This window comes from Aptenodytes patagonicus, chromosome 2 (genome assembly GCF_965638725.1).
Source record: "Aptenodytes patagonicus chromosome 2, bAptPat1.pri.cur, whole genome shotgun sequence".
NCBI classification, from domain to species: domain Eukaryota; kingdom Metazoa; phylum Chordata; class Aves; order Sphenisciformes; family Spheniscidae; genus Aptenodytes; species Aptenodytes patagonicus.
This window is the reverse complement of record NC_134950.1, coordinates 93,359,726-93,384,550: the sequence shown is the minus strand read 5'-3', so window position 1 is coordinate 93,384,550 and position 24,825 is coordinate 93,359,726. Positions and strand designations below refer to the sequence as shown.

The 24,825-nt window shown below is 39.4% G+C and overlaps 1 protein-coding gene across 7 annotated transcripts in view; it reads left to right on the top strand.

Moving 5' to 3' along the window:
- PIGN (phosphatidylinositol glycan anchor biosynthesis class N) overlaps positions 1-24,825 on the top strand; it is a 206,886-nt gene that overhangs the window by 65,896 nt on the left and 116,165 nt on the right. For all 7 annotated transcript variants that reach the window (XR_012994657.1, XR_012994658.1, XM_076330404.1 and 4 more), the window contains exons 13-20: positions 2,313-2,391; positions 4,631-4,813; positions 7,510-7,646; positions 9,208-9,307; positions 9,433-9,525; positions 10,919-11,010; positions 15,649-15,760; positions 21,514-21,622. Coding sequence is in view for 5 of the 7 variants with exons in the window: in XM_076330404.1 (XP_076186519.1) it covers positions 2,313-2,391; positions 4,631-4,813; positions 7,510-7,646; positions 9,208-9,307; positions 9,433-9,525; positions 10,919-11,010; positions 15,649-15,760; positions 21,514-21,622 (905 nt within the window). In the remaining 2 variants the exon portion in view is untranslated. The remainder of the gene's footprint in view (positions 1-2,312; positions 2,392-4,630; positions 4,814-7,509; positions 7,647-9,207; positions 9,308-9,432; positions 9,526-10,918; positions 11,011-15,648; positions 15,761-21,513; positions 21,623-24,825) is intronic.

Genomic DNA, 24,825 nt, shown 5'->3' with positions numbered 1-24,825 from the left:
TTAACAATGCACCTGCTAATGGTAACCCCATTTGACAAAATAATTGCCTTCTGCATTTGACTTACTGAAGCTTTACTGTTTAAAAACCCCATTTATTCTGTTACACCATCCATGTACAGAGATCCCAGGTGCTGTCATCTAAGAAGGAACAGGTAAAGACTATTGTTCGTTAATAATAAAATGATTCCTTGAGAATAAAAAGATAATTAAGGGGTTTATAGCTAAATGACTAAAGATGTCAAGTGAAAGATAAAAATAAGGCTTTTTTAGCTTATTAAAAATTTGCATTGAATACGACAAGGGTAAAATCCACGGAAAACAGTATCTGTAAAACAATAAAAATGAGACAGTGAACATAGGAACATCTTGGATGTATTTAAGTCCTAAATAAAGCTGCTTAATATTTATTCCAGATTTTTTAAAATCCTTACCTAAAAGCTAAGATACCTTTTTTCCTCCTATTAATCTGCACACATGGTGAAAACTCCCACCTTCGTTTGGTGTTTTGCTCCCTTTCCTCTGCCAAAAAACTTAGCAAAACTTGAGGGTTACAGATTTCCTTGAGGCAGTACTTGGGTCTGGTTCGCCTACTTGAAGAACTGATTCTGACTTGTCATCATCAGCCTTGGTGCACACTTGTTGGCTGCATGCTGGAAGCCCTCGGCCTGTGGAGCTGTAAGGTTGGCTTTCATAGGGATGTGTCACGAAGGTGCAGGAACAACCAACGTTCACTCTGCTATTTTTCAACTCTGTTTTCTAAAATCCTCTGTTCTCCCCCCCCAAAGTTAAGGTGATCAAACACTTACCATCACCTCGTCATCTTTTCCTCCCTTCTTCCTTTTCCACGGGACCTCTCTCTTCCTACCTGTTTATAGATATTATCCTTCAATTCTTTTCTAGATTGAAAAGAGTCAAACGTTTTTTAATACAGTTATTTCATTTACTCTTCTCAAAAGTAAGACACATTGCTGCTGCTATTATCCAATATGTTTTAGAAGACTCCTGCACAATACTTGCTGTGCTCTGAACTCAAGGAAACAGTATTAAAATATACCAGGATGTTATTAGTAATAAAAATTCAGATTGTTCAGGCACAGGATCCTTTTAATATATTTCAGGGCTCAATATATGATATGTGTGTATTGTTGATGATGTATCAACTGCTTCTGGGTGGCAGGCAGAAGTGGTTCCCAAATGTTTGATGGGAGCTGCAGGAATGAGCATTTCCATGCAGTAGTTGCATAAGATCAAGACCTGTCCCTGTGGTTCAGCTGAGTGGACCACACAGGTGATTTCTGCTGATTTAAATAGCAGGAGTGAGACCCCAGGGCCGGTTCTGATGTGGCACAGCCTGAAACATGAAGTTGGTGGTTGTGTATGAGGCGTGTGAAGGAGCGGGAGGGAGGGAGGCATGCAGCTGGGCCATCATGTGCTGGGGATGCTGAGGAGATGATGCTGTGCCACAGCGGTGTTGTGGAATGCATGAAGGAAAACTGCTGTATGCATTCATCAGCTAGCAGAAAGTTGTGACCCATGATAGTCTGCCTGTGGTGCCTAGAGTGACAGTGACTGTGTTGTGGCTTATAACTTGCCCAGGGTAAGCCTGGGATCCTCTGGCTTGCCACCATTCTTAACTTGGAGAAAAAAAAAAGGTACAGGAAAAATGGCTCCTTTCCCCTTCGTTTGTTGGAGGTAGGTTGACTGGCTTGTTCCTCCATGTTGCTACTTCCTGTAAGGGAAGAATTGTAGCAATTATTTAGGTTAATGATCAAATTCGTTAAAAATCAGAGATTTTTATCACTGACCTCAGTGTAGCCAGGTAACTGCATTATCCCCTGCTCGGGGGACTCTGCTAACAGCTCCCTGTGTAACAGGAGACAAACTATTATTTAGTGTGGAACCTGAACAATTTGTCCTACACTGACAGGCTTATGAACTGCTTACAACCATCTATCAAATCAGTTAAATAGCTTAATTCCTGTATGTGCAGTGCTTCTTCTCCAGAGCAATGGTCAATAATAATGCACAAAGGAGATAATTTTCAGCAGTATTAGATGGGAACACCTACATAAAAGAAATGTCTATTAATGCAAAGATCTTGGGACAAGTTAGCAGCGGTGTTGACACAAGTGTGAAGATGAATGTAGAGGAATGGATTAGTTCCAATTACCTAATTACCTCTAATGAAGTTCAGAATATTTTGGTATGTTTCATTCCAGAGTATTTTTTTTTATTACAAAGTTAATTTTTTTCTGCCTCTTCCTCTGCTCCTGAAAGAAGAAATGTTAATATCTCTTTATATTGTTGTACAGACCACTTTCTGATTCTGAACAGATCAACTTTTTGAAGAAAACGAGACTATACATTCAGCAGCAGAAATACGATGAAGCGGTAAGTCTCTTTGCTATATGCCTTCTAGAAGCTTTTTACAGGAACTTCTATTATATGTCAATACTTAGATTTGTTTAACTTGAAATGAAACTGGGAAATAAAACTTTTTTCCTTCCTTATGATGCACATCTCGCTTATTAACTCAAATAAAATCCCACTGTAAGTCTCAAATTTTGCATTTTGACATCAGTTCTAATGAATAATACTGACTTGCTGTATTTTTTCTCATACTTCTTGAACTGTTTGTTACCATTCCGTAGTATACTAACACACAGTGTATGTTTTTATTTTCCACTGTAAAAAAGGGCAAATTGAGAGAGAAACTGAGGAATGTAGTTCATGTTCACACTTCTTAGGCTGCTAGTTGCATGAAAAAAAAGTATGATGTCTTGCTCCATCATAGATCCTGCTTTGTTTTGTTCTTTTACCTGAACCAGCTGTTCCTGTTTTCAATTTCACATTTCAGTTTGTCAGAGACTGGGAGCCACATGTGGAATCATTCTGTGCTTCCCAGTTCCGTTATTACTTTGCGAAGTGTTTGCTACCACTCACTGTGTGACAGGGTACTTGATGGGTGCAGTTGACCAGTGCTTGTATTCTGACATTCACAGAAAGAATTTGTAGAGCTAAATGATACAAACAAGTCTTTCATTTTAACAGGTTTAGTTTGGTCACTGACTTGTTAAAAAATACATGAAAAAGTTAAATATGTAAGATTACATTTAACCTGCCAGACGCATGGAAGAATAATTCCATTATGTGTTAGGGTTCAGCTCTTCTTTTTCCCTAATATGTTTCTCAGGGTAATAAATTATTACTTTATGCACAGGACAGCTAAATCTATTTTATACCTTGTGCCTTTTTATTCACCTCATTGTAAATTGGAAATAGCTCAGTTTAAATCAATGGACATATTTTGCTGTGGGAGCAGGTTTTCTTTTTGGTTTCCTAATACTACTACTTGGCTGTCACACATTTACTTATAGGAGACATTTTATACATTTCAGCAATAGAACCTGCGAGTTTGTGTTGTTGGATATGTATAAATTTTACCCCTTGTTCACTTGAGTGCCCCATGTGTTCAAGTTCACTCTTGATCACTAACACATTGGGCTTGTGCCTGTGCCCTGGTTATCATCAGTGTCCTATAGCGCAGTGCAGAAAGGTCGATGCATTACCAGCTGCTGGGGTGTAGATGATTCTTTGCCTCCTCAACTCTGCAGCTCTTTGCATTGCAAATATGCGTTCATAATTGTATCCTCAGGAATGACATGATTTTGGGTGAGTTTGCCCATTGGCAGACTTGTGATCTCTTCTGTAGTTGACATACCTTTTTCCGTTGATTGTTGCTGTTAAATCCCAACTGGATACCTGGACATATAAAGAAGCATCATTATGTATGCCCAACTTCTTATACTCTTCCTTACAGATCTTTTAATCAGCAGAGAATCCTCTGTGATCACAAATTACACAGCTGAGCTTCCCATCTTTGGGTAAATCACAGGGGTCAGCACATCTCTGTGTAAGGAATGACACTCACGGTGGGAAAAACCATTGTCTTTATCATGGTGTCTCCCCAGTGGAGGTACTGAGTAAGGGGACTTGTCATTAGACTGGGTACAACCCTTCTTGTGTCCAAATGATTTGCATCCTGAGAGCCCCAAGCAGCTGCTTTGTGAATGAAACTGGGGCTCCAGTTCAGTCTCTGAATTCACCTCTGGTGCTTAGGCAAAGTGCTGGGGGGTATCAGATACTACTGAAGTGGAAGACATCAAACCCCAGGAAGGGGGTATTTCAGGCTGTGGAGAGTGACCATGTTTCAGCTGTATCCATAATCCTCCTCCTATGTAAATGTGCCTTCAGAAGAACAACTGGTTTTCTTTGGGAGTCACTTACAGTGGAATATATATATGGTCAAATGCTTGTGGGAAAAACAAGTGGCATGCTTGGTAGTAGGTGGTGTTCAAGGTGTGCTATGTGTGTAGCTTTCACCATCTGACCACTGTTGTGGCCAGGGGGGGTGGCGAAGGAGCCAAATGATGGTTGACTTTATGTCCAACAGGAGTCCAAAGCAGTGTGTACTCCAGCAGTTGGTGCTGGCCGAAACACTATACCTGAGCGCGGAGAGGACACGTGCCAAGAGTGGCAGAGCTGCTTGAGCTCCAGTTGCTGTCAGGTTGATTTGTGGAATGGAGCTTATGCTATTCTAAACTGTTGCTTATGTTTTGTCTGCCTCTAGGTATCTCTGTGCAAAACCCTGATTAACCTTGCTTTGGAAGGCTTGTCTTACTACCATACTTATGATAGATTATTCCTGGGTCTAAGTATTGCGATGGGTTTTGTGGGCTGGACGACTTACGTGATTTTGGTGATTATTAAGACCCATACCAATTTGACCAAGACTGTCCAGACTAATAATAAGGTAGGTTGGAAACATGCAATGATTCTTTTCTATCGGTTTTCAGCATTATATGTATGCTCAGTTTCTCTGTGTGGGAGACCAAATTGCACACCTTCCACTTCTTTTGACTATGTGTGGAAACTGGCAAGCTGTGGAGTTTTCTAGCTACTGTAATCCTGCGTAGTGTTACTGTTTGGTCCATTTATTAGGATCAGTATTCCTAAGCCGTGTAAGTCTGAGTATGCAATACTGTGCTTTTTCAGTTTCTTCCTTCCTACAGCTGTGCGTTTTACTAGATGCTAATGCAAGTGTAAGCAAACGTGATTTAAAACTATTGAATGGTCTGTCTTTAACCAGAAGTCAATTTTCAGCATTAATTGTAGTAAAGTCAGCACTCTGTTGTAGTAATACTTGTTTGGAAGAATACAGACTTCAGGCTTCCATTTTGATTTTTGTTCTTCACTGTAAGGCCAAAAAAAAATTAGCATGTAAATTATTTTATTCCTGTTCTCTTTGGCAATGTGAAATCAGTTTTTAGAAGCTGTGCAGTCCGATCATGGCGTTTTTAAAAGGTATAACCTGTTTTAATAGAAAGGTGAACTGTGGTTTCGCAGATCGGCTTGCTCTCTTGCTCTTTGCGATTTGCAAGGGTCCTGCAGAAGACATCAAAGATGAAGGAAGCTCGTTTTGACAAGATTGTTATGGTTTGATTTTTCACAAAGTACAAAATCCTAGGAAATTCATTTACTTTCAGTCATTCATCAGGAAAAGAGATACCTCAAAAAGGTGAACAGGCAAAAAGCTAGCATTTCATTAGAGAAGAATTAAAGCCTTGAGCCGGGGTGTGCGTGTGGGAAATCTCCCAAACTTCAAGAATTTGTTTCAGAATAAAAGGAATTGTTTCATTTGGTAATGTAAATGAGAATGAGCACCCACTTAGCATCTTTACTGCCTTCAGTATATTACTCTGAGAAAATTCCTATCATGCTATCTTGAGGTTTTTACTACTGGCTGAAATGAGAGTGTCTTGGCCTTTAATGAAAATGATCAAACAAAATTGAAATGGAAAATATTCATAAGTGCTGTACTGCATGATTTAGGTTTTCTTTCATCAAATAACTGAAGAAATAATCCAAGATGCATGTTATGTTAGATATGAACAAAATAATTACAGTAAATAGACTGAGTATTGGGCATATTAATAACTACATTAAGCAAAAACTTCACATTTTTAGCTGACATCAGATTTTCCTTTGGTATATTGATTTTACTTGTTGAAGACTAATTTTGTGCTAGCGACACTGGTAGAAAAAAATTAGGTTTCTTAGTTCTTCGTCTATAGAATTTTTCCTTCCCCAGTTTTAGTAAGAGGCCCTTTTCTGTAGAAACCTTTTTTAGTGTTCCTAAATACTTAAGGAATCCAAGTGTGAGGCTAATGCTTCATATATGGAAGTTACTTGGTTTATAGCTAATATTGGAGCTACTTAAAAAATTCTGCTCAGAAACTAATCTACCATTGACAAATAGTCTTTTGCAAAGCACAGCCTTATAAAATCTGAAAGGAGCCTCTGAATAATGAAACTGCATATCCTGTATATAGCATCTTTAAAAATTGTTGGCTTCTTATGCTGCATATGAAAAAACTTTTTTTCTTTTAGAGTAGTGTGTTGTTTTGCTTAGCAAGAAGCCTAACCTTTTAATCTATTTTTAAACATCCACAGAAAATGCAAATCTGGTTTCGATTTTCAATGCATGACCAGCTATATTGGACTCTATAATATTTATGTCTCTATATGGAATAAAATGTTGATTGTTTACTCATTCAATGATAAATTATATTGTGTGCATATCATATCTATACATATTCATTCTGTCTATATGTCAGCAAATGTAAAATTTAAAACTAACAAAATTGCATTAGGTCAGCTTTCTATGAGACTTTTTTTCTTACTTTAATGGCATAACTTGGCAGAAATTCTATTTTAAAAATCATTTAGAACTTGCATTTGCTGTCAGTTTAGATCAAGGCAGTTGTATGTCAGTTACGGGGGGGGGAAACCAGAAAAAATGTTAACTCGTCTATGTGAACTGCTAATTGAATGTCTTTTCTTCTCAGCATATTTAACATAGTCGCGTATCTGTCTACATAACTCATTCAAAGAAACTGGTATTCGTGTAGAAGAAAACAGTGTCTTCAGTCATTACCTACACAATACACTAAAGCTGCCTTTGCTGTGTCAAGTTGCAATACATAAAGATAAAATTGTTTATTTAAAACTTGTACATAATCTTTCCTTACCAGTAATTCTTCTGATATCCGCATGTCCCTAAATAAGGAAGAGTAGTTCAATGACCAGGTAAAAAGCAGATGCAGAGTGATTGTTTAAATGCTCCTCTTTGCACAAACAAGAGATTGCTGCTACCTGATGATTGAGGACTAGCCTACCTGTCTGAGGCCACCCGTTTTAAAATTTCCTTTCTCTCTTTGATTTAGAAGTAGATCTTCAAATCCTACTGTTGTTTTTTTGTTTGTTTGTTTGTTTCCCCATCTGGCTGCAAAAAGTGTCCAGAGTTGTGTACATAGACACAAGGCAGCTTGAGTGGCTGTGTTAAAATAACATTTGCTTTACTGTGTAACTAACAAATGGAGAATAGTGTGTAGTTTAAAACATTTTATTGCTGTTTCAGGAATGTTTGTCCAACCATTTGTTTTTCAGGAATCTACTGTTCTCTTCTACAGTTTTGCCTTTGTTGGAATGATAATAGCTTTTTTCCTGTTGATTCAAACGTGTCCTTGGACATACTACGTATACTGTCTCTTGCCAGTACCGGTATGGTATGCAGTTGTGAGAGAGTAAGTAAAGAATACGTTTTACGAAGAATGTTTTCTAAAACCAGGTCTGTGCTTCCTTTTTGTTGACAATTAAATTTTTCCCATAAGTTTGGGAGAAAAAGTTAGATATAATTTTATTAAATTTCCTGGAATGCTTCCTGAGACATTCCAGAGGACTCTGGTTTATATTTCACTTGACATATAGAGTAGTTTCCAAATTGACTGATACAGCTGCCAATTCTAGAAGATAACTTTTCTATTAGCAAAAATATATTTTGTCTTGGAAAGACAATTTTTTAGTACTCTTGTAACTGTAGCAAAAGGATGCTAATATCTTGGGCATGTCCTGTAGCAGCTGACTTCTTTTGTAAAATGGGACAGGTTGTTCCTTTTCGTCGGTAATTTTGAAATAGTCTGATCCTGCAAAGTGTCAAGTATGCTGAACTCCAGCTGCTTTTGGAGAACATGTGCTAGTCATGTCGAGGATTGTGCTCTGATATTGAAATGAACTTGTCTTGTTTTGGTCTCCTGGCTGGAAAGCTGCCTGGTGGAAAAGGACCTGGGGGTGTTGGTCGACAGCCAGCTGAACATGAGCCGGCAGTGTGCCCAGGTGGCCAAGAAGGCCAATGGCCTCCTGGCCTGTATCGGAAATAGTGTGGCCAGCAGGACTAGGAAAGTGATTGTCCCCCTGTACTTGGCACTGGTGAGGCCGCACCTTGAATACTGTGTTCAGTTTTGGGCCCCTCACTACAAGAAAGACTTTGAGGTACTGGAGCATGTCCAAAGAAGGACAGCGAAGCTGGTGAGGGGTCTGGAGAACAAGTCTTATGAGGAGCGGCTGAGGGAACTGGGGTTGTTTAGCCTGGAGAAAAGGAGACTGAGGGGAGACCTTATCGCTCTCTACAACTACCTGAAAGGAGGTTGTAGCGAGGTGGGTGTCGGTCTCTTCTCCCAAGTAACTAGTGATAGGACGAGAGGAAATGGCCTCAAGTTGCGCCAGGGGAGGTTTAGATTGGACATGAGGAAGAATTTCTTCACCGAGAGGGTTGTCAAGCATTGGACCAGGCTGCCCAGGGAAGTGGTTGGGTCACCATCCCTGGAGGTATTTAAAAGACATGTAGATGTGGCACGTAGGGACATGGTTTAGTGGTGGACTTGGCAGTGTTGGGTTGACGGTTGGACTCAATGATCTTAGAGGTCTTTTCCAACCTAAACAATTCTGTGATTCTATGAATGTTTCATCAGTTATGACAGACATTAAGCACAGCATAACCAGAAATGTTCATAAACTCAGAGTCAATTTGGATAAAGAATAATCTGAAGCTTGTCCAAATACTGGTGAAGATGTGCCAGAAATGGGAGGGAAAAAGCTGGAGGGTTTTATTGTTGATTTTATTTCAAGTAAAACTGGGCAGAAGGAGCCTCAGGCCACCACCCACTCTGTTTCTAAACAGCAGGCAGGATCAGCAATACCTGAAACATTTATTGTGCTCTGACCCACTCCCCGCCCTTCAAAGGTAAAATCCTATATTATTTCTGTTTTTTAAAAATAATGACTATCTTGTACCATCATTTTGAACAGACTTCCTGTTATTCAAGACCTTGCCACCAATCTCATGTCACTTCATATCGGTCAGTCTATAGGATTCCTCTTGGTTTGTACACTGGGAATTGAAATACTAGTAAGTATTTTATCCATATGTATCAACAGGGTATCTCATTGCTAGCATTCTACCTCTTCGAGGAGTTGTAAGTTTTATTAATGTGCTTGTCTTTCAGTCTTCTGTTGGAATTTTTTTTTTATTAGGTCTTCAGCTTTTTCTACCGCTCTGCGCTTACTATTGGTCTTCTTGTCTTTGCTGGCTGGCCAGTGATCACGCAGCTGTGGGTTCAAGCAAAGGTACTGCATTGCTTTGCTTAAAAAGAGCATTTTAAATGGCTAACAGCTGATTGCATCTTAGGATGTTGGGACTGGTCTCTTTGGAATTCTGCTTTAGATTCTTGTTCAGTTATGGTCTTATTCTGATCTCTGCCATGAGCAGCATGTAGCAAGGCAGTTTAATATGATCTGGATACAAGATAAGTAGTAAGACTGCTTAAGAATTTCAGGGTAGCTATGAGTTAGCTATCAGTTTTCTGTTATTGATAACTAAAAAATTCTTGACTTAAAATCATATGAAATACACATAATTTATCAAATTGTCACAGTGGTGAAAGTGTTGATATGAATGATTGGTGAAAGTGTCACCATTTAAGTAATATGGTCATTTATGGAAAAAAAATTTTGATGATAACTGAAGAATGCTTGTCAATTCATTATTGTCTGCAGTCAGCTGGCACACATCGTTCCTCAGAGGCAGCTTTCTGTACTGATTTTCCCAGGAAAAAACTTCACTTTTGTAGATACGGGTGTGAAGTGGCACAACCTTTAATATAAGACATTTCTTCCATTAGTTTATTCAAACATCTCTTATTTCACAGGATACCTAAAACCTAGAGTTCTGGGGTAACATTAACATTTGAATTAAAAGAAAAAAAATTGGAGTCAAATTGCTAAGTCTTGCTCTGCAAGAACTGTCAAGATGGAGGCTTGTATTTGTTTATTTACAATTTTTTTTAATTGTATTTGAGTAATCAAGTAACTTGTCTTAAAGCTGGGTATACACAGATGATGTTCTGTAGCACTAAAAACTTCCTTTCAGGAACTTGATCTCACTTGAGCTTGAAAACTTTAAGTGATATAGCTCTTAATGTCTTTATTTAGAGTAAAATACCTGGGATAGGTGTTTTTTTTTCCTCCTAGCAAAGAGTTGAGAGAACTACTTAGATGATTATGGTGGTTAAATCAAATGGCATTCAGATTCAAAGACTGGAGAATGTTACCATGTTGCTAGAGAATAGATGGTTAGTTAGCTGCTGCAAACTTCTGATGAGCTTAGTTTTATTCCTTCCTCCATAAGGTTACTCATCAGCTTTCTGGCGACTGCAATGTGTGAAGGCCACACTTTGAGAAAGTGCTTTTAAGTATAAGCTTAGCTTTAATTCACATTGTCTTTGGTAGGATTTTGACAGCTGTGTAAATGAGATTCTTTTCTGTATTAAATTGAAGTGCTGTAACACCAATGACCCTGTGCCCTTTTTTTCAGTTAATTTTACTCTTGATAGATGCGGGAGTTTTTTGCCTGTGAGAGATGCTAGTAGCCGTTAGTAGTTTGCTGAAGTATTTTTTCTGATTAGACAATTGTCTGTCCACATGACCTCCAAAAAACTCCCATTTGTTTTTCTTCTTTTAGACAACAGCATTGGTCTGGACTCTTCTGTGTGTGCTCCTGGCAATATTTCCTTTAATGCCTGTTGTAGGAAGAGAACCAAACATTACTCTGGTGTAAGAATCTCATGTTGTTCTTGAAACTTTTTATTTCCCTCTTTGATATTCAAAATTTAAGCTGATGTTTGATATATGTGAGGAATTGTATTATTGAAAGCTGGCTGAGACAGGTATTGAAATTCAGAATTCAAACAACGTGATTATAGAGACCTCAGTTATTCACTAATGTGAATGAGAATAGACTTTTAATTCTTTTGCCACATCCATTTGTTCTTTGCATTATTCTGTAATTTCTTGTCGAGGGGAAACATTTCTCACAATACAAAAATTTGCAAATTTTACATGAAAATAAAGGTTATCATTAAAGGAGGAGCTTCCCTGGGGTGCAAACATGGTAAATAGCACTGACATGTGAATAAGAACATTTATTCAAAAGCAATTTACTTTGACAGCATCTTTCTGAATTTCTCCATCTAATTTTGAATAATCTATCTCTGAATAGCACTCTGTACCTAATGAGATATTCAGGGAAATAGAACAAATAGGATAGGCAGAGCTCTCTTCTTCCTTGGTGTCTCCTTTGTCTCTTCTTTTTCCACTTCCACTTCTCTGTTCTGCATTTTCCGGTCTGGTGTTGCTTGTCTGATTTTCTACAGTTGTTGATTTGCATTTTTTTCTATTACGTCTTTGTCGTCTGTCCCTCTCCTCCTGTGAGTTACTCTTTCATCATACAAGCATTCTCTTATATCTGGATGCAATCCAGCTGGTTGGCCTGAAGGCGTTAGGCTTGTAGTATCACTGTAGTTACTGCAGAGAGAGACTTGAATTGACCTAGACTGCAACGGCTCCTTCTGCTCTCTGGCAGAAGATACTGTGCCCCATCAGAGCCAGGGTGCCTGATCCTCGGTAAAATATGGGATTTGAGCAGTAATATATGATTGCAGATAGAATTATAAGCCCAGATATTTCCAAAATTATTGACATTCTGCCTCGATATTTTTCACTGTGATTGCTCTTGAAAACCCTTCTTAGTCTTGATGCTTGAGCGCATTAGAAATATTCAGGACAGATTTGCTTTGGCTGTATTACAGCCTCTCAGCTGTATATACACATATGTGTTTCTGCTGGTCCAAACTGAGTTTTTTTTATTCTTTAGAACATTTGAGCACAGCTTAGAAATCAAAATGGAATTAAATTACCTTCGGATCTTCCTCCCTGACACTTCTTTACATTCACCTTACCCAGGCTGTACGTCTTCCTGTTTATTCTTCTAATGAAACATTGTACCTCTGAAACAGTTTGCGCCTGTCTGAATCTTGTCAAGGGAGTTTTAAATCTGAAAAGGCTTGAGGCAACAATTAAAAATATTATGACATATTATGACATAATATGTGACAAAATATGTGACACTTCAGGATATTGAAGATGAGGAGATGCTGGGAGAGAAGATACAGGAGGGAGAAATTAGAGTGCCAGTGAGAAATAGGTGCATTTTTAAAATCTGTTCTTGAGCAGTGGCACTATATGTCAGGTCAGGGCTTCTTCAGTACATTAATAAAACTTGTATGGTACGAACAGAGAGCTCCTGACTCAACTCAGCCATAAAAAGGAAGCATACAGGAGGTGAAAGCAGGACCAGATGACCCAGGAGGAACATAGAGACACTGTCTGAATATGCAGGATAGGTTAGGAAAGCCAAAGCTCTCCTCGAGTTGAATCTGGTGTGGGATGTAAAGTGCAACAAGACAGCGTACAGCAGCAAAAGGAAGACTAGGGAAAATGTGGCCCTGCTGCTGATTGGGATGGGGACCTGGTGATAAAGGACACGGGAAGGGCTGAGGCCTTCTTTTGCCTCCATCTTTACTGGGAAGACTGGCCATCAGGAACCCCAGCCTTCAGACTTCTGAGACCTGTGGGAAAATCTGGAGCAAGGAAGACATAACCTTAGTGGAAGAGGATTAGGTTAGGGAACACTTAAACAAATTGGACATGTACGAGTCTATGGGCCCTGATGGGATACACCCGAGAGAGCTGAGGGAGCTGGCCAATGTCACTGTGATAATCTTTGAAGAGTTGTGGCAACGGCTGGTGGGAGAGGTTCCTGAGGACTGGAAGAAAGCAGATGTTGTCACTGCTCCCTTCAGGAAGGGCAAGACACAGGATCCAGGAGACTACAGGCCAGTCAGCCTCACGTCAATCCCTGGAAAGGTACTTGAGCAACTAATCCTGAAAGCAAACCATTTCTAAACATATGAAGGACAAGAAGGTGATTAGGAGTAGTCAGCATGAATTTATGAAGGGGAAATTATGCTTGACCAACCTGGTAGCCTTCTAAGATGAGAAGACTGGCTCAGTGAGCCAGGGGAGAGCAGTGAATGTTGTTTGTTTTGACTTCGGTAAGGATTTTGGTACTGTCTCCCATTACATCCTCATACACTGATGATGTGCAGGCTAGATCAGTGGACAGTGAGGTGGACTGGAAACAGGCTTAACTGTCAAGTTCAAAGGATTATAATCAGTGGCACAAAGTCCAGCTGGAGGCCAGTCACTAGTGGTATACAACAGGGGTTGGTACTGGGGCCAATGCTGTTTTAACATCTTCATTACTGACCTAGATGATGGGATAGAATGCACCCTCAACAAGTTTGGAAGTGATATAAAACTGGGAGAAGTGATTGGTGCAGCAGATGGACGTGCTGCCCTTCAAAGGGACTTCAACAGGCTGGAGAAATGGGCAGACAGGAAGCTCATGAAATTAAAAAAAGGGAAGTGCAAAGTCCTGCACCTGAGCAGAAATCATTTCCATGCACCAGGACAGGCTGGGACCAACTGGTTTGGACACGAGCCAGCAATGTGCCCCTTGCAGGAAAGGCCAATGGTATCCTTGGCATCACCAGGATGATGATGAGAAAGGTGATTATTCCTCTCTACTCAGCCCTGACGAGACACATCTGAAAATGCCGTGTCCAGTTCTAGGCTCTCTGGAAAGAGAGATGTGGACATATTGGACCAGGTCCAGAGAATGGCCATTAAGATGAGTAAAGGATTTAGAGCATCTGTCACAGGAGAACGAGCTAGAGCTGGGACTGCTTATCCTGGTGGAGAGATTGAGAGAGCTGGAACTGGTTATTCTGGGGAAGAGAAGACTCAGGAGGATCTTATCAATGTATATAAATACCTGTCTGGGGGAGAAGAGTAAAGAAAACAGATTTTCTGTATCCAGTGAAGAGACAAGAAATAGGCAAAAATTCAGGTACAGGAAATTCCATTTCAACATAAGAAAAAAGCTTTTTTTACACCGAGAGAGGTCAAGCACTGGAACAGGCTCCCCAGAGAGGTTGTAGAGTCTCCATCAGTGGAAGTATTCAACACCCAGCTAGACACGGCCCTGAGCAGCCTGCTGTAGTTGGCACTGCTTTGAGTAGGGAGTTGGACTAGAGTTGGAAGTTGTAATCAGTGGCACAAAGTCCAGCTGGAGGCCAGTCACTAGTGGTGTACAGCAGGGGTTGGTACTGGGGCCAATGCTGTTTTAACGTCTTCATTACTGACCTAGATGATGGGACAGAATGCACCCTCAACAAGTTTGTAAGTTATACTCCCTTTCTCACAGCCTCCATTCTGTGAGTAAGTAGCCTACAACTGTGTTCCTGTATTGGTTAATCTTTACTTGGAAATTGCTGTTGAGATGCACCCATGTAGCCTGATTTTACTGAATATGAGGTATTTGTACATTTTTGTTGTGCCTGAGGAAACACGAGTGGAACAGTCACAAATGGACATTTTTGTCAGTAGTCTCTCAGTGGAGATGCCAGGGGACAAGTGGAAGCGAGGGCTGTGTGGTTTGACTACTTCCCTGTCAAGGTTGTAGCATGACAGAGAAATACATGCAAAAACTTCTGCCGTCTTTACAGTTCCTCTGCTTGCTTGATGACTGAAGGGAGACAATCGGAGGTGATATTAGTATTGATCTTTTAGTGAACCATGTCTGTTATTTTGGAACAGTGTCATAACTAGCAGATTTACTCAATAATGTCAAGCAGTATTTTCTTTCCTGTGTTTACATGATGAGTGACAATCTTCCTGTTAGTCTTGCTGTTGCATTTAGACAAAGCTATGTATTTGATAGTAATGATGGTGTAATTACCCTGTTAGATGACAAACCTGACAAACCTTGAAACCACTAAGTTTAGATCACCAATCATTGTTACTATTTTGTTCAAAATATTATTTGGAGGTAATCGAAAGTACCTAAAAATAATGGGTGACAGATCAGACACGTGGCCAAAATGGAGAATTTTTTTTTTTGCCACTGCCATGAAAAGAGCATAATTGTATTTGTGGATGGCCAGCTTGTATAAAATAAATAAAAAAAAAAACAAACCACCCCCCCAAAAACCAAAAAGAACAAACAAAAAACCCCCCACAAACCCATCCCCCTCACACCCCCCACACCCCCCCAAAAAACCCCCCAAAAAAACCCCAACCAACTGCTACAAAAAAACCCCAAACAAACCACACTTGATTGTGGATTGGATTTTGTTTTTCTAAAGCTGGATGTTGAAGTTTCCTTAATATATTAAGTCTTGATACTGTAATGAATTATTTCATCTTAGTGAAGAACACTTCTATGAAAATTTCCTGAATTTATTCATGATATTTCCTGGGATTTTATTGTTCTTTTGTTTGTTTTTACAGAATAGCAACTGGTTTGCTGACTTTCTTGATCTCTTGCTCCTCATTGGCATCTCTTTGTAAAAGCGAAAATAAGTACAGAAATAACGAAGATCTGAAAGTACGTTTTTATCAGGTCAGTTGCTACTTTTCAGGTAATTCTGAATGTTAGAGGGTTTTTACATGCAAATTTTTACATACTTTCTAAGAATTTGTTCCTACCAAGGCCACAATTTTCAAGAAGAAAATGATTGTTCCTAAGAGTTTTCCCCTTGACTATTTCAAGAGGACCATGTGCTCATGGTAATATGCATTTTTAAATATCGTAATGCTGTGTTCCCAAAAGCTCATCCTGTGCATATTTATGTGTATTGATACATAGATGTGCATGCACAGCTTGATGCTCTACTCAGAGTTTGAGAGTTTGTCCTGCTTTCAGTCTGTGTATGTAATTTCCAGTGACCTTTGCAGGAATTGCACACGCACACTAAGGACAGGCTTGCTGGTTCAGGAGGTTCTTTCCAGTTTCTGGCTGTTGAATAACAATGTGAGACTGATACTGAGCCGGTTTTCTGTTAGTCAAATCTTCTTTCAAATGAAAGATGAGATCTTTTTCTTTATAGCTTCATGAAATAGGTAGATCTTTTCATAGTAGGTGCTAATTAAGTTCTAGAGAGCCTTTAAGATTCTAATAATACCATGCATGTCTACTGTCCTCTTTTTTTTTTTTTAAACTTATTACAAGATAATGATTTTATTTCAGGACCAGCTTTATTGGTTATGACTTACGTGCTGGTGTTTCTTATTGAGCTAAGCAATGCATTCATTATATCAGTGATTTAGGTATGGAGCTCAAATTGGTTAAAAGGAGGAGGGGAAAGAATAATGAATGCTTAAAATGCCTTTACCTCAGCATGCACACGCGTATAATGTGCTGGTGGTTTCTCTTAACTTTTCCAGCTTAACTGTGGAAAAGAGGTATCGGTTCCTTTCTTAAGCATTTAGGACAGATATTTTCAGTATATACTCAGCAGGGGATTTCTCACTGGAATGCCTGAAAACAAATTGTACTGGATGGGGGAGTGAGAGAGCAGCTGGGTGGGCATCTGGCAGCCAGCCAACATCAACTCACCACACAACTGCTGCAGCATCTCATGCAGTGTAACTTTGTGGAGAAGCTAACAAATTATGATGATGATGAACTAGATCTGTAGTCAAAAAGTAATGCCAGACTATTCTTCAGCCAACTTTAGAGAATCAGAAAATTCACTCATAGAGCCCTGAGATACTTAATTAGATGAAAATGTTCTGGCTGCTTGTTCAGGGAGTAACGTCTTCGTTTTTCTTCCAACCTTTAAGAAGATCATAAAGCTCCTCAAATTGCTCCTTAATCAGAGGATATTTTACAATAGTGACATCTAATTACTAGTCTCTATTAGATTTTTATTTCAAAAGCTTACTTGGGAATGGGAAACATGGGATCCACCATTCAAACTCTGGGTAAGGAAAGGATTGGGGGGAGGTTATCAGACTTAGAGGGGGAAAAGGACATTACAGAGGCATTACCCATTTCTAAGTAAATAACTTGGTTTGAGTTTAGGTTGCATTTAGTTGCCTTGAAATGTACACGAATACGGAAGGAAAATGTTTGTTAGAAGACTAGTATTTCTAGGCAATGGAATTCCCTTGTTCTCCTTTTTCTGTTGAGTTGGAGTTTTTAGTGGGGACAGGGAAGGGGGTAATCTTCAAAAATGCTGGTTTGGAGCATTTTGAACACATGAATTTTGGTTTACAACTCCCAGGCAGTTTTAAGGGTGAGATGAATCCTCTAGTCAGACGAAACATACCTATTTTGCAATGACAGAGAGTGATCAGGGCACTGACATTCATATACATAAGCACACATGATCAGGTTCCTGCTTTGCATCTGACAAGGAGTTTCTTAAAAGTAGTTTTTGCAGCTCCCCCATATGTGGTGTTTGGAGGCAGTCACTGAAGGTTGTGCTTTCCTCTGATAACGTTGTTCCTTCCTAGACAAGAAACTAAGATTGGTTGTTTGATGTTTCTTCATTTTGGGGAATGAGAAGATAGATTAATTTGCTACAGGTATTTCTTCTTTGTGTGCCACGTTCCTCCAAGTATTGACTGAAGTGGAAGGGGAAATACGGCATCCCTTCCTCATACTCTTTATGGCTTGTCTTGGGGATTCCCTTAGCCACTCTGCTAACATCTTTTATAGGTTCAGCTCTGACTAAAAGCCTTTGAATTACACAATGGAGAAGAAATAGCTGGTGTTTATTTTTTTTCCTTTTAGCAAAAAGCCTACTGATCTGGCCAAACTTCTCTGATCAGGATCCCCTGGCTCTTTATTTTTGTTGTGGTTTTTTTTTATCCTTTTCTTTGTTTTGGCAGTGTCTGTGTGTAAGAACCCTCTTTTAAATCTTTCATTTCACCTCACCTCAAATTTTTGCATCTGCTCATTTGGGATGAGATGTATTTTCGTACAAAAAAAAAAGATAATATTTCCCAAAGGCTCAAGTAGTTCTTGTGTGCCTGAGTTGTTCTTCACAAGTTATTTTGGAATTTCATCTGAATAAAGACACTTCCCTTTTAAGTTCTCTTCCTATTTCAGTCAGAGAAAGAGAGGGATTCGGCATATGGGCTTTTTGTTGTGCTTATGACGAATTTTTTTTTCCTCTTCTGAAGACAACTTTCTTTTCTTGTCCAAGTGAGCTTCCTTTTCCATCTGGGAATTAGCCTGTAGTGAAAATATCATGCCTGGTAAGGAACAAAGCTTGTTCCATTACATTAATTGCTCTCCTTTTGACCAAAAAGAAACCTGAGTTGGCAGAGACCCTCAAAGTAGGCAAAAAACACACCAGTTTGTGTGTAGTCCTCCACACAAAAGATAATTCCCTCCGATCCGGTCCTGAACTATGTATTTTTGTGTTGGCTTCTCCATGGATGGGACAGAGTGTACACCTTAGCAAATGAGTATGAACTACATACCTGTATGCATCTGGGAGGCCATTTACAGGCTACTCATTTATTCACTGGTTTTTGTACCTACATGCTATAGATTTCCAACATGGATATTAGCTTAAAGAAACAAAAAAGTCCCAGACAACCAAACAGCATGATCAAAAAGATTTTTCAGCAAAAGTGTATAAATAAAGAAATTTTAAATAGTAGAAATGCAAGCTTAAATAACTTCATGTGGTTACATTTACATTTCTGTTACAAAAACTTGTTATATTTAGACCTAATTTTGAAGTTTTGATACATGTCACTGTTTGCTTGAGGCAGAAGATACTAATTACACCCTCACAGTTTCTGAAAATTGCCAAGAGTTTCTCAGGTTTTCTCTTGATATCATTAAAGCAGGAATAACATTTCTTTGCTAAATTTTGTTTGCTATGACAAGGAGAGAATTGTCTTTTGGTTAATGCTACTTCTGTCTTCTAGCGAGATGGGTGTCAGTCTCTTTTCCCAAGTAGCAAGTGATAGGATGAGAAGAAATGGCCTCAAGTTGCGCCAGGGGAGGTTTAGATTGGATATTAGGAAAAATTTCTTCACCGAGAGGGTTGTCAAGCATTGGACCAGGCTGCCCAGGGAAGTGGTTGGGTCACCATCCCTGGGGGTATTTAAAAGACGTGTAGATGTGGCACGTAGGGACATGGTTTAGTGGTGGACTTGGCAGTGTTGGGTTGATGGTTGGACTCGATGATCTTAAAGGTCTTTTCCAGCCTAAACAGTTCTATGATCTTTGAGAAGTCATTAAGACTTCAGGAATGGTGAAAACAGGAGTTATTTATAATCCCATCAGCTAGACTGCTGCAATGCTTACTGTACAACTTAATTTTTTTTCTGGAGAGAACAGCAGTTTCTCTTTGCCAGCAGTTTCATAGGTGAAGTCTAGTTTTTGCTGCACTACAATGGAAACAGCAGTGGTTTTGGGTTGATAATATTGGGCCAAGTTATTATTCCTAGGAGGCTTGAACTTCATGTGAGTCCAAGGTGGTCAGTTTATTAGTTTTCTCCTCTAAATTAGGAGGAGAAATATACAGTAGGAATCCACATCATATCAGTGGAACTCAGGGACAGGAGGATTGTTTTCAACCACCCTTGTATATTGTCCAGCTGATGATGCTGGTTCTCCTACCATTCTCTCTATGGGTTGTTATCACGTTACATGCTTAGGACAGCTCCCAGCCAGAGCTGCTTGCAAAGAGGTGTTGGGACTGCAGATGTCATCCTTGGTTTCCTCTTTCTAGCTGTGACCTACGGATGAGTGTTTCTCAGAGGCCAGCTCTTAAGCTGGAAGTTCAAGAACTTCTCTGAACTTCAAAGAAGGTTGTAAAGGGGGAAAGAAGACAGATTCTTAGCTGGAGACCTCAGTTTGCATCTCCATTTGGTTCTGTGCTGTTCCACAGTCCTGGAGATGGTAAAAGCTGAGAGCAGTTTGAACATTAAACTGCAAACACAGGAGTCTCAAAAGCAGATGCTGAGCCCTTCCCTGGACACTGGCATAGATCTAGCAGCAGTAAATTGGGTTTACTAACATGCCCAGGTCATCACAAGTCTTCCAAGGCACAAGGTATGTTATAGATGATGACACAAAGTGAGTGCAAAGTGACTTCACCAGTGGCTAGGGGATAGCAGAGAGATTACCAGAGCTCATGACGCTAAAAGAAGTTGAAAAGAAATGTCAAAGGGGAGATATCTGGCCTGAAAACAGCAAAAGCATCCCAAATAAACATCAGAAGTCTAAAGGGGCCAGTTCCCTGAGCTTTTGGAGGCTTAATGCTTTGACCTAGCTTACTGATGTCACACAGAAATATAAGCTACATGTTCTTGTGGCCTGAAATTAAATAGAAGCAGCGGATACTGAGCACCTGTGAAACCAGGCCAAAAAAGGATGCTGACTGCTAAGTGTATCCTCTGGGCAGGTACCACTAGGTATCGCTGCTCTGGCAGGGGAATGGCAGCTATTCATATGGTAAAAAGTTATGGATGTGAACACTGTGTAGTTGCTTTGCACTAAAAAAGCCACAACAGCAATTATATCTTGTAATGCAGTTTTAAAGCACATGTTTGCAAAGTACCGTGCATGCTTGATTTGCCTTTTAGTGGAACTGCAGAGTTGTGAATAAATAGCAGTTATTGAAAACTTGGCTCAGGTATTTTCTTGGATAATTGTTATCTTTCAAAAATAACTGACTCATGGGGTAATTTTCCCAAGCTTTTTTGCACCTACTTGATGAGTGAATGGTGTCTCCTGAATTAGTCAAGAAAAAAAAAAAACCCTCTTCAGCTTCACTGCTTCTCCAGGGCAGAGGGCTCTGCTTGAGGTGGTTCAGACAATTTCATTTGAACACTCTGCTAAGATTGCGGCTTCTTTCCATCTCTTAAAATCCACCTCCAATCTGCTCTGCTGCTGCTGTCTCTTCTTACAGGAGCTGTGCTGCTCATGCAAAGCTCTTGCCTTAAAGCCAGAGGTTCTGCTAGTTCTTCATGGTTGCTGTTTGAGGACAAATGCTCCTCAAAAAACTGGGGGCATATGTTTTCTGTGGTTTACATGAGCGTTTAAGTAGTTACTCTTGACAAAGAGCATATCTCGTCAAATCAGTGATCCAGGACACTTGTTTAAACTAATTAAAAATAGCACAAATAAATAATAAGAATAAAAAAAAATCCTAGAAGGAAGTTTTTAAAAGCATAAATTGTAAAAAGCTAGAAATACTCGACACTACATATCAGACTTCACGTTCTTATGTTGATTCAGATGAGGTGTTTATGCAACTCTAAAGCATATTTACATATTTAGTATGGGATGGCAGAGATCCATACATTAATTATGTGTTTCTTTGTCTGATTCCTTCTTTCTAGATGTTGAGTATTGCACTTTCGACATACGTTGTGAGCAGTACCCATGACAGTCTTAAGAACAAACAGGGATTGCCTGTATTGAATCAAATTATTAGCTGGATGACTCTAGGTAAGAACATCTTACCTCCCAAACTTACATGCTGATAGTTTGTGGGGTTTGGGTTGGGGGCAGTGACACTTTTCTATTAACGTCTTACTTTCACACATATTCCTTTATTTGACTCCTAATAGTTTTTCCGTGTGTTCACTATTCTTGCCTAAGTGAGGTTTTTTTGAGGAATGTGTTAGAAAGTCTTCTAAAATATTATTCCTTTGTAGGTTTGTAATAAAATGCAAACAACTTTGATTTACAAGTAGCTTTATCTTTTGTTTTGAATATTCTGAATATCTTGAAGACCCTTTTTAGGGATATAATGGTGTAAATTCCCTTTTTGTTTCACTTGGAGCAAGATAAAGGGCAACCTGAGATGTTCTGCAAGCAATCCAGTTAAGCATAGGGAAGTGAGGAAAGATTGTTGCAGCTGATGGCGGAGACCCTTGGGGTATGGAAGTGCTTTTCAGAGCTGCCTTGCAAAATACCTTTGAACTAATGATGCTAATGTATGTTTAATATCTGTTAGAACGTAATTATTAAAGAAAAAAACAATTTACAAGTCTATGGATTTTTCACCACTCTAAAATTAAAATCTTAGGATGATTAAACAGACCAAATGTACTTATCACTGGGGTTATGGAATACAGTAAAGCAATACTTTCGTATTTCAGCTATAAAATAATTTCTGTAGGGCTCCATTAGAAAATGTTAAGCATTGTTTATCCCTGAGTGATACGGAATGTGGGATTTGTTTTAGAGCTAAACATATCCCATGCAAAGTTTGATAGCAGCTCTTTGCTAAAAGTCAAGACCGGGAATTTAAACATAGCTTAACAGAAGGATTATGACTCTTGTTATCTAGTTGCTGGATGCCTTGTGCATTCCTGTACTGGTGACATTGTTTTAACTTAAGCAGATCTTGTCAGTTTTAGCAATCCTGCTTCTGTTTGAGCAAATGGATTCAAGATTAATACAACTGATTGTGATCAGTGTGTGTGTAAGCAATGCTCTCTTTGTAATGTAGCTTTCTTTGGAGCATTTCCTTTTCCGTCATGCTTTCCTAACTCTTCGTAGCCTGCTAAGCTAAGTGGGGATCTCTGTGTGGATGAATTCCTTGCAGTTGTAAAGTCAATGAAATCAATGATGTCCTGCTTGGCTTACTGGAGCAGAAATTGAGGGTAAAGGTTATCTTTCTCTCCTGTGTAAGGGTGAGAGGAAAACATTTTTCATCTAAGAGATGATTTGGGCAGTCAGAGAGGTCTAGAGTTATGAGGAAAAAGTATATTAGAAATCCTCTTTGCTGTGAGTGATTTTTCTATGATAAAAATAAAGCTAACAGTGAAGTAAACTGTGTATACCCAAAAAGTCTACTTGCTGCCATGATAGTATTGAGTATTTTAGCAACGTCTTTCAGGCTGGAAGTAATCATTTAAAGTTAATATGATATACAAGGTAGGAGCTTTATGTACTTGCTGAAGTTGTTCTACATAATTAAACACAGAACTAAGCAGGTAAAAAGCTAAGGCATCCAACAAGATGTCCTCAGTACTCCTGTTGGAGGGAAATGCCTTGTCACTACCATAACCACAACTAGCATCTGCCTTGTCACGAGTGTGTACCACAAATGCGGCACCGTAAGAATTAACGTACCAAGGCCTACTGTAGCTTTTCCAAGGTTAGTGACATTACAGGTGGTCAAACTCCTCTTCATCTTTTTGCTTAGTTGTGGAAGAATGGCACTGTTACTTACTGAACTCTCATTTTGCACCTCTGTGTGTATTTATATAACCAGAAACACAGTTATCAGTATTTATTCATAATACTGATATGAGTATTATTGTCACATCAGTATGATAATGAGACTTCTGAAGTTTTCTAGCAAATTGTTCCCCACTCCCCAGCTATTCATTCTGATTAATATGAAGCCTACCCTGTTTAAAGTTTTAATTTAGGCCTAAAATTATTTTTTTGAAGAAAGACTGTTTTTTGGAGAACGAGGCAAATGAATTAGCGATGGGTGGGTTCCTGCAGGCCTGTGTCCAGCCGGCTTTAGCTGTTATGTCGTATGGTTCGTGCAGTGTACATTAACCACAAACATAGAGGTAAAACGAGGATGCATGAAGTTAATCCAGCTGCTTCCCCTGTTCTTCAGAACCGTCTTTATGTTAGCAGATATTGTTTTAAAGTTTTCATCAGTGGAAATCTATCGTAGCAACTTGCCAAATTTTGAGGAACTTTGGTGTCACAAGTGTGTGCGGGGGACACATACAGAGATTTGTATGGGTCAGTCAGAAACCTGCAAGTGTTTTGGTGGTTAATATCTGATGTGTCACATCAGAGATGGAAGGGAAAGGCTAATTATCACCTACCAGCCACTCATCTGTTCTCATCTATGATTGCACTCAGAGAGTGATACACATCTGATGTGTTGAGTGTCATTCACAGAGGCTGGGTGCCACACTGAATTTCTTTCCAGCTGTTCTGACTTGTGGTGAGGTCCCTGGAGTTCCTTCTTGAGTTGGGCCTTCTTTAAGTACAGAAAGCTACAAGCGATGCTGAAAGGCTGGAGCACCCTTGAAATAAAGTCACTTATTCTGTAATTGTAGCAGTGGCCAAGGCTGAAAGCCAGGAAATAAAACATGCTGACGCACAGGTTTTAGAAACAGCCTCATCTCTCTTTCATTGATATGTTTACTATAAATACTTATGTATACTATGACAATACGCACAAGTGAGCACTTTCCATATATTATAGTTTTATTTCTGTTCCTTAATAGAATGATTATTAATTATGACTTACTGTTGATGCAGTCTTTGAATGATTCAGTAATGTGAGGGCACTATACCACAATGAAGAATCACACCGATGTTATTTGTCAGCGCACTTTATAAACACATAAAATTTTCATATTAAAAAAATCAGGTTTAAAGATTAAATCACAGCGATGCTTTTCCTTCTCCCTTTCCTTGCCTCAAGCACTGGCCACTTTTCCTCTGCTTTTCTTCCTCTTTACTCACTCTTTCAGTAGCCTGTTTCCTCTCTTCCCAATTTTCCTCACCGCCTGCAAACGGTTAGGCCCTGTCATCACCTGCAGAAGCTTCCCAGCTAGAGGAGTCTCTTTAGGGGCAGCAGGGACTCTGCTAACCAGGGCTGGCTGGGCAGTTGAGCAATGAACATTACAAATTGAAAGCAAGAGGCATGAATCATGACAGATAGG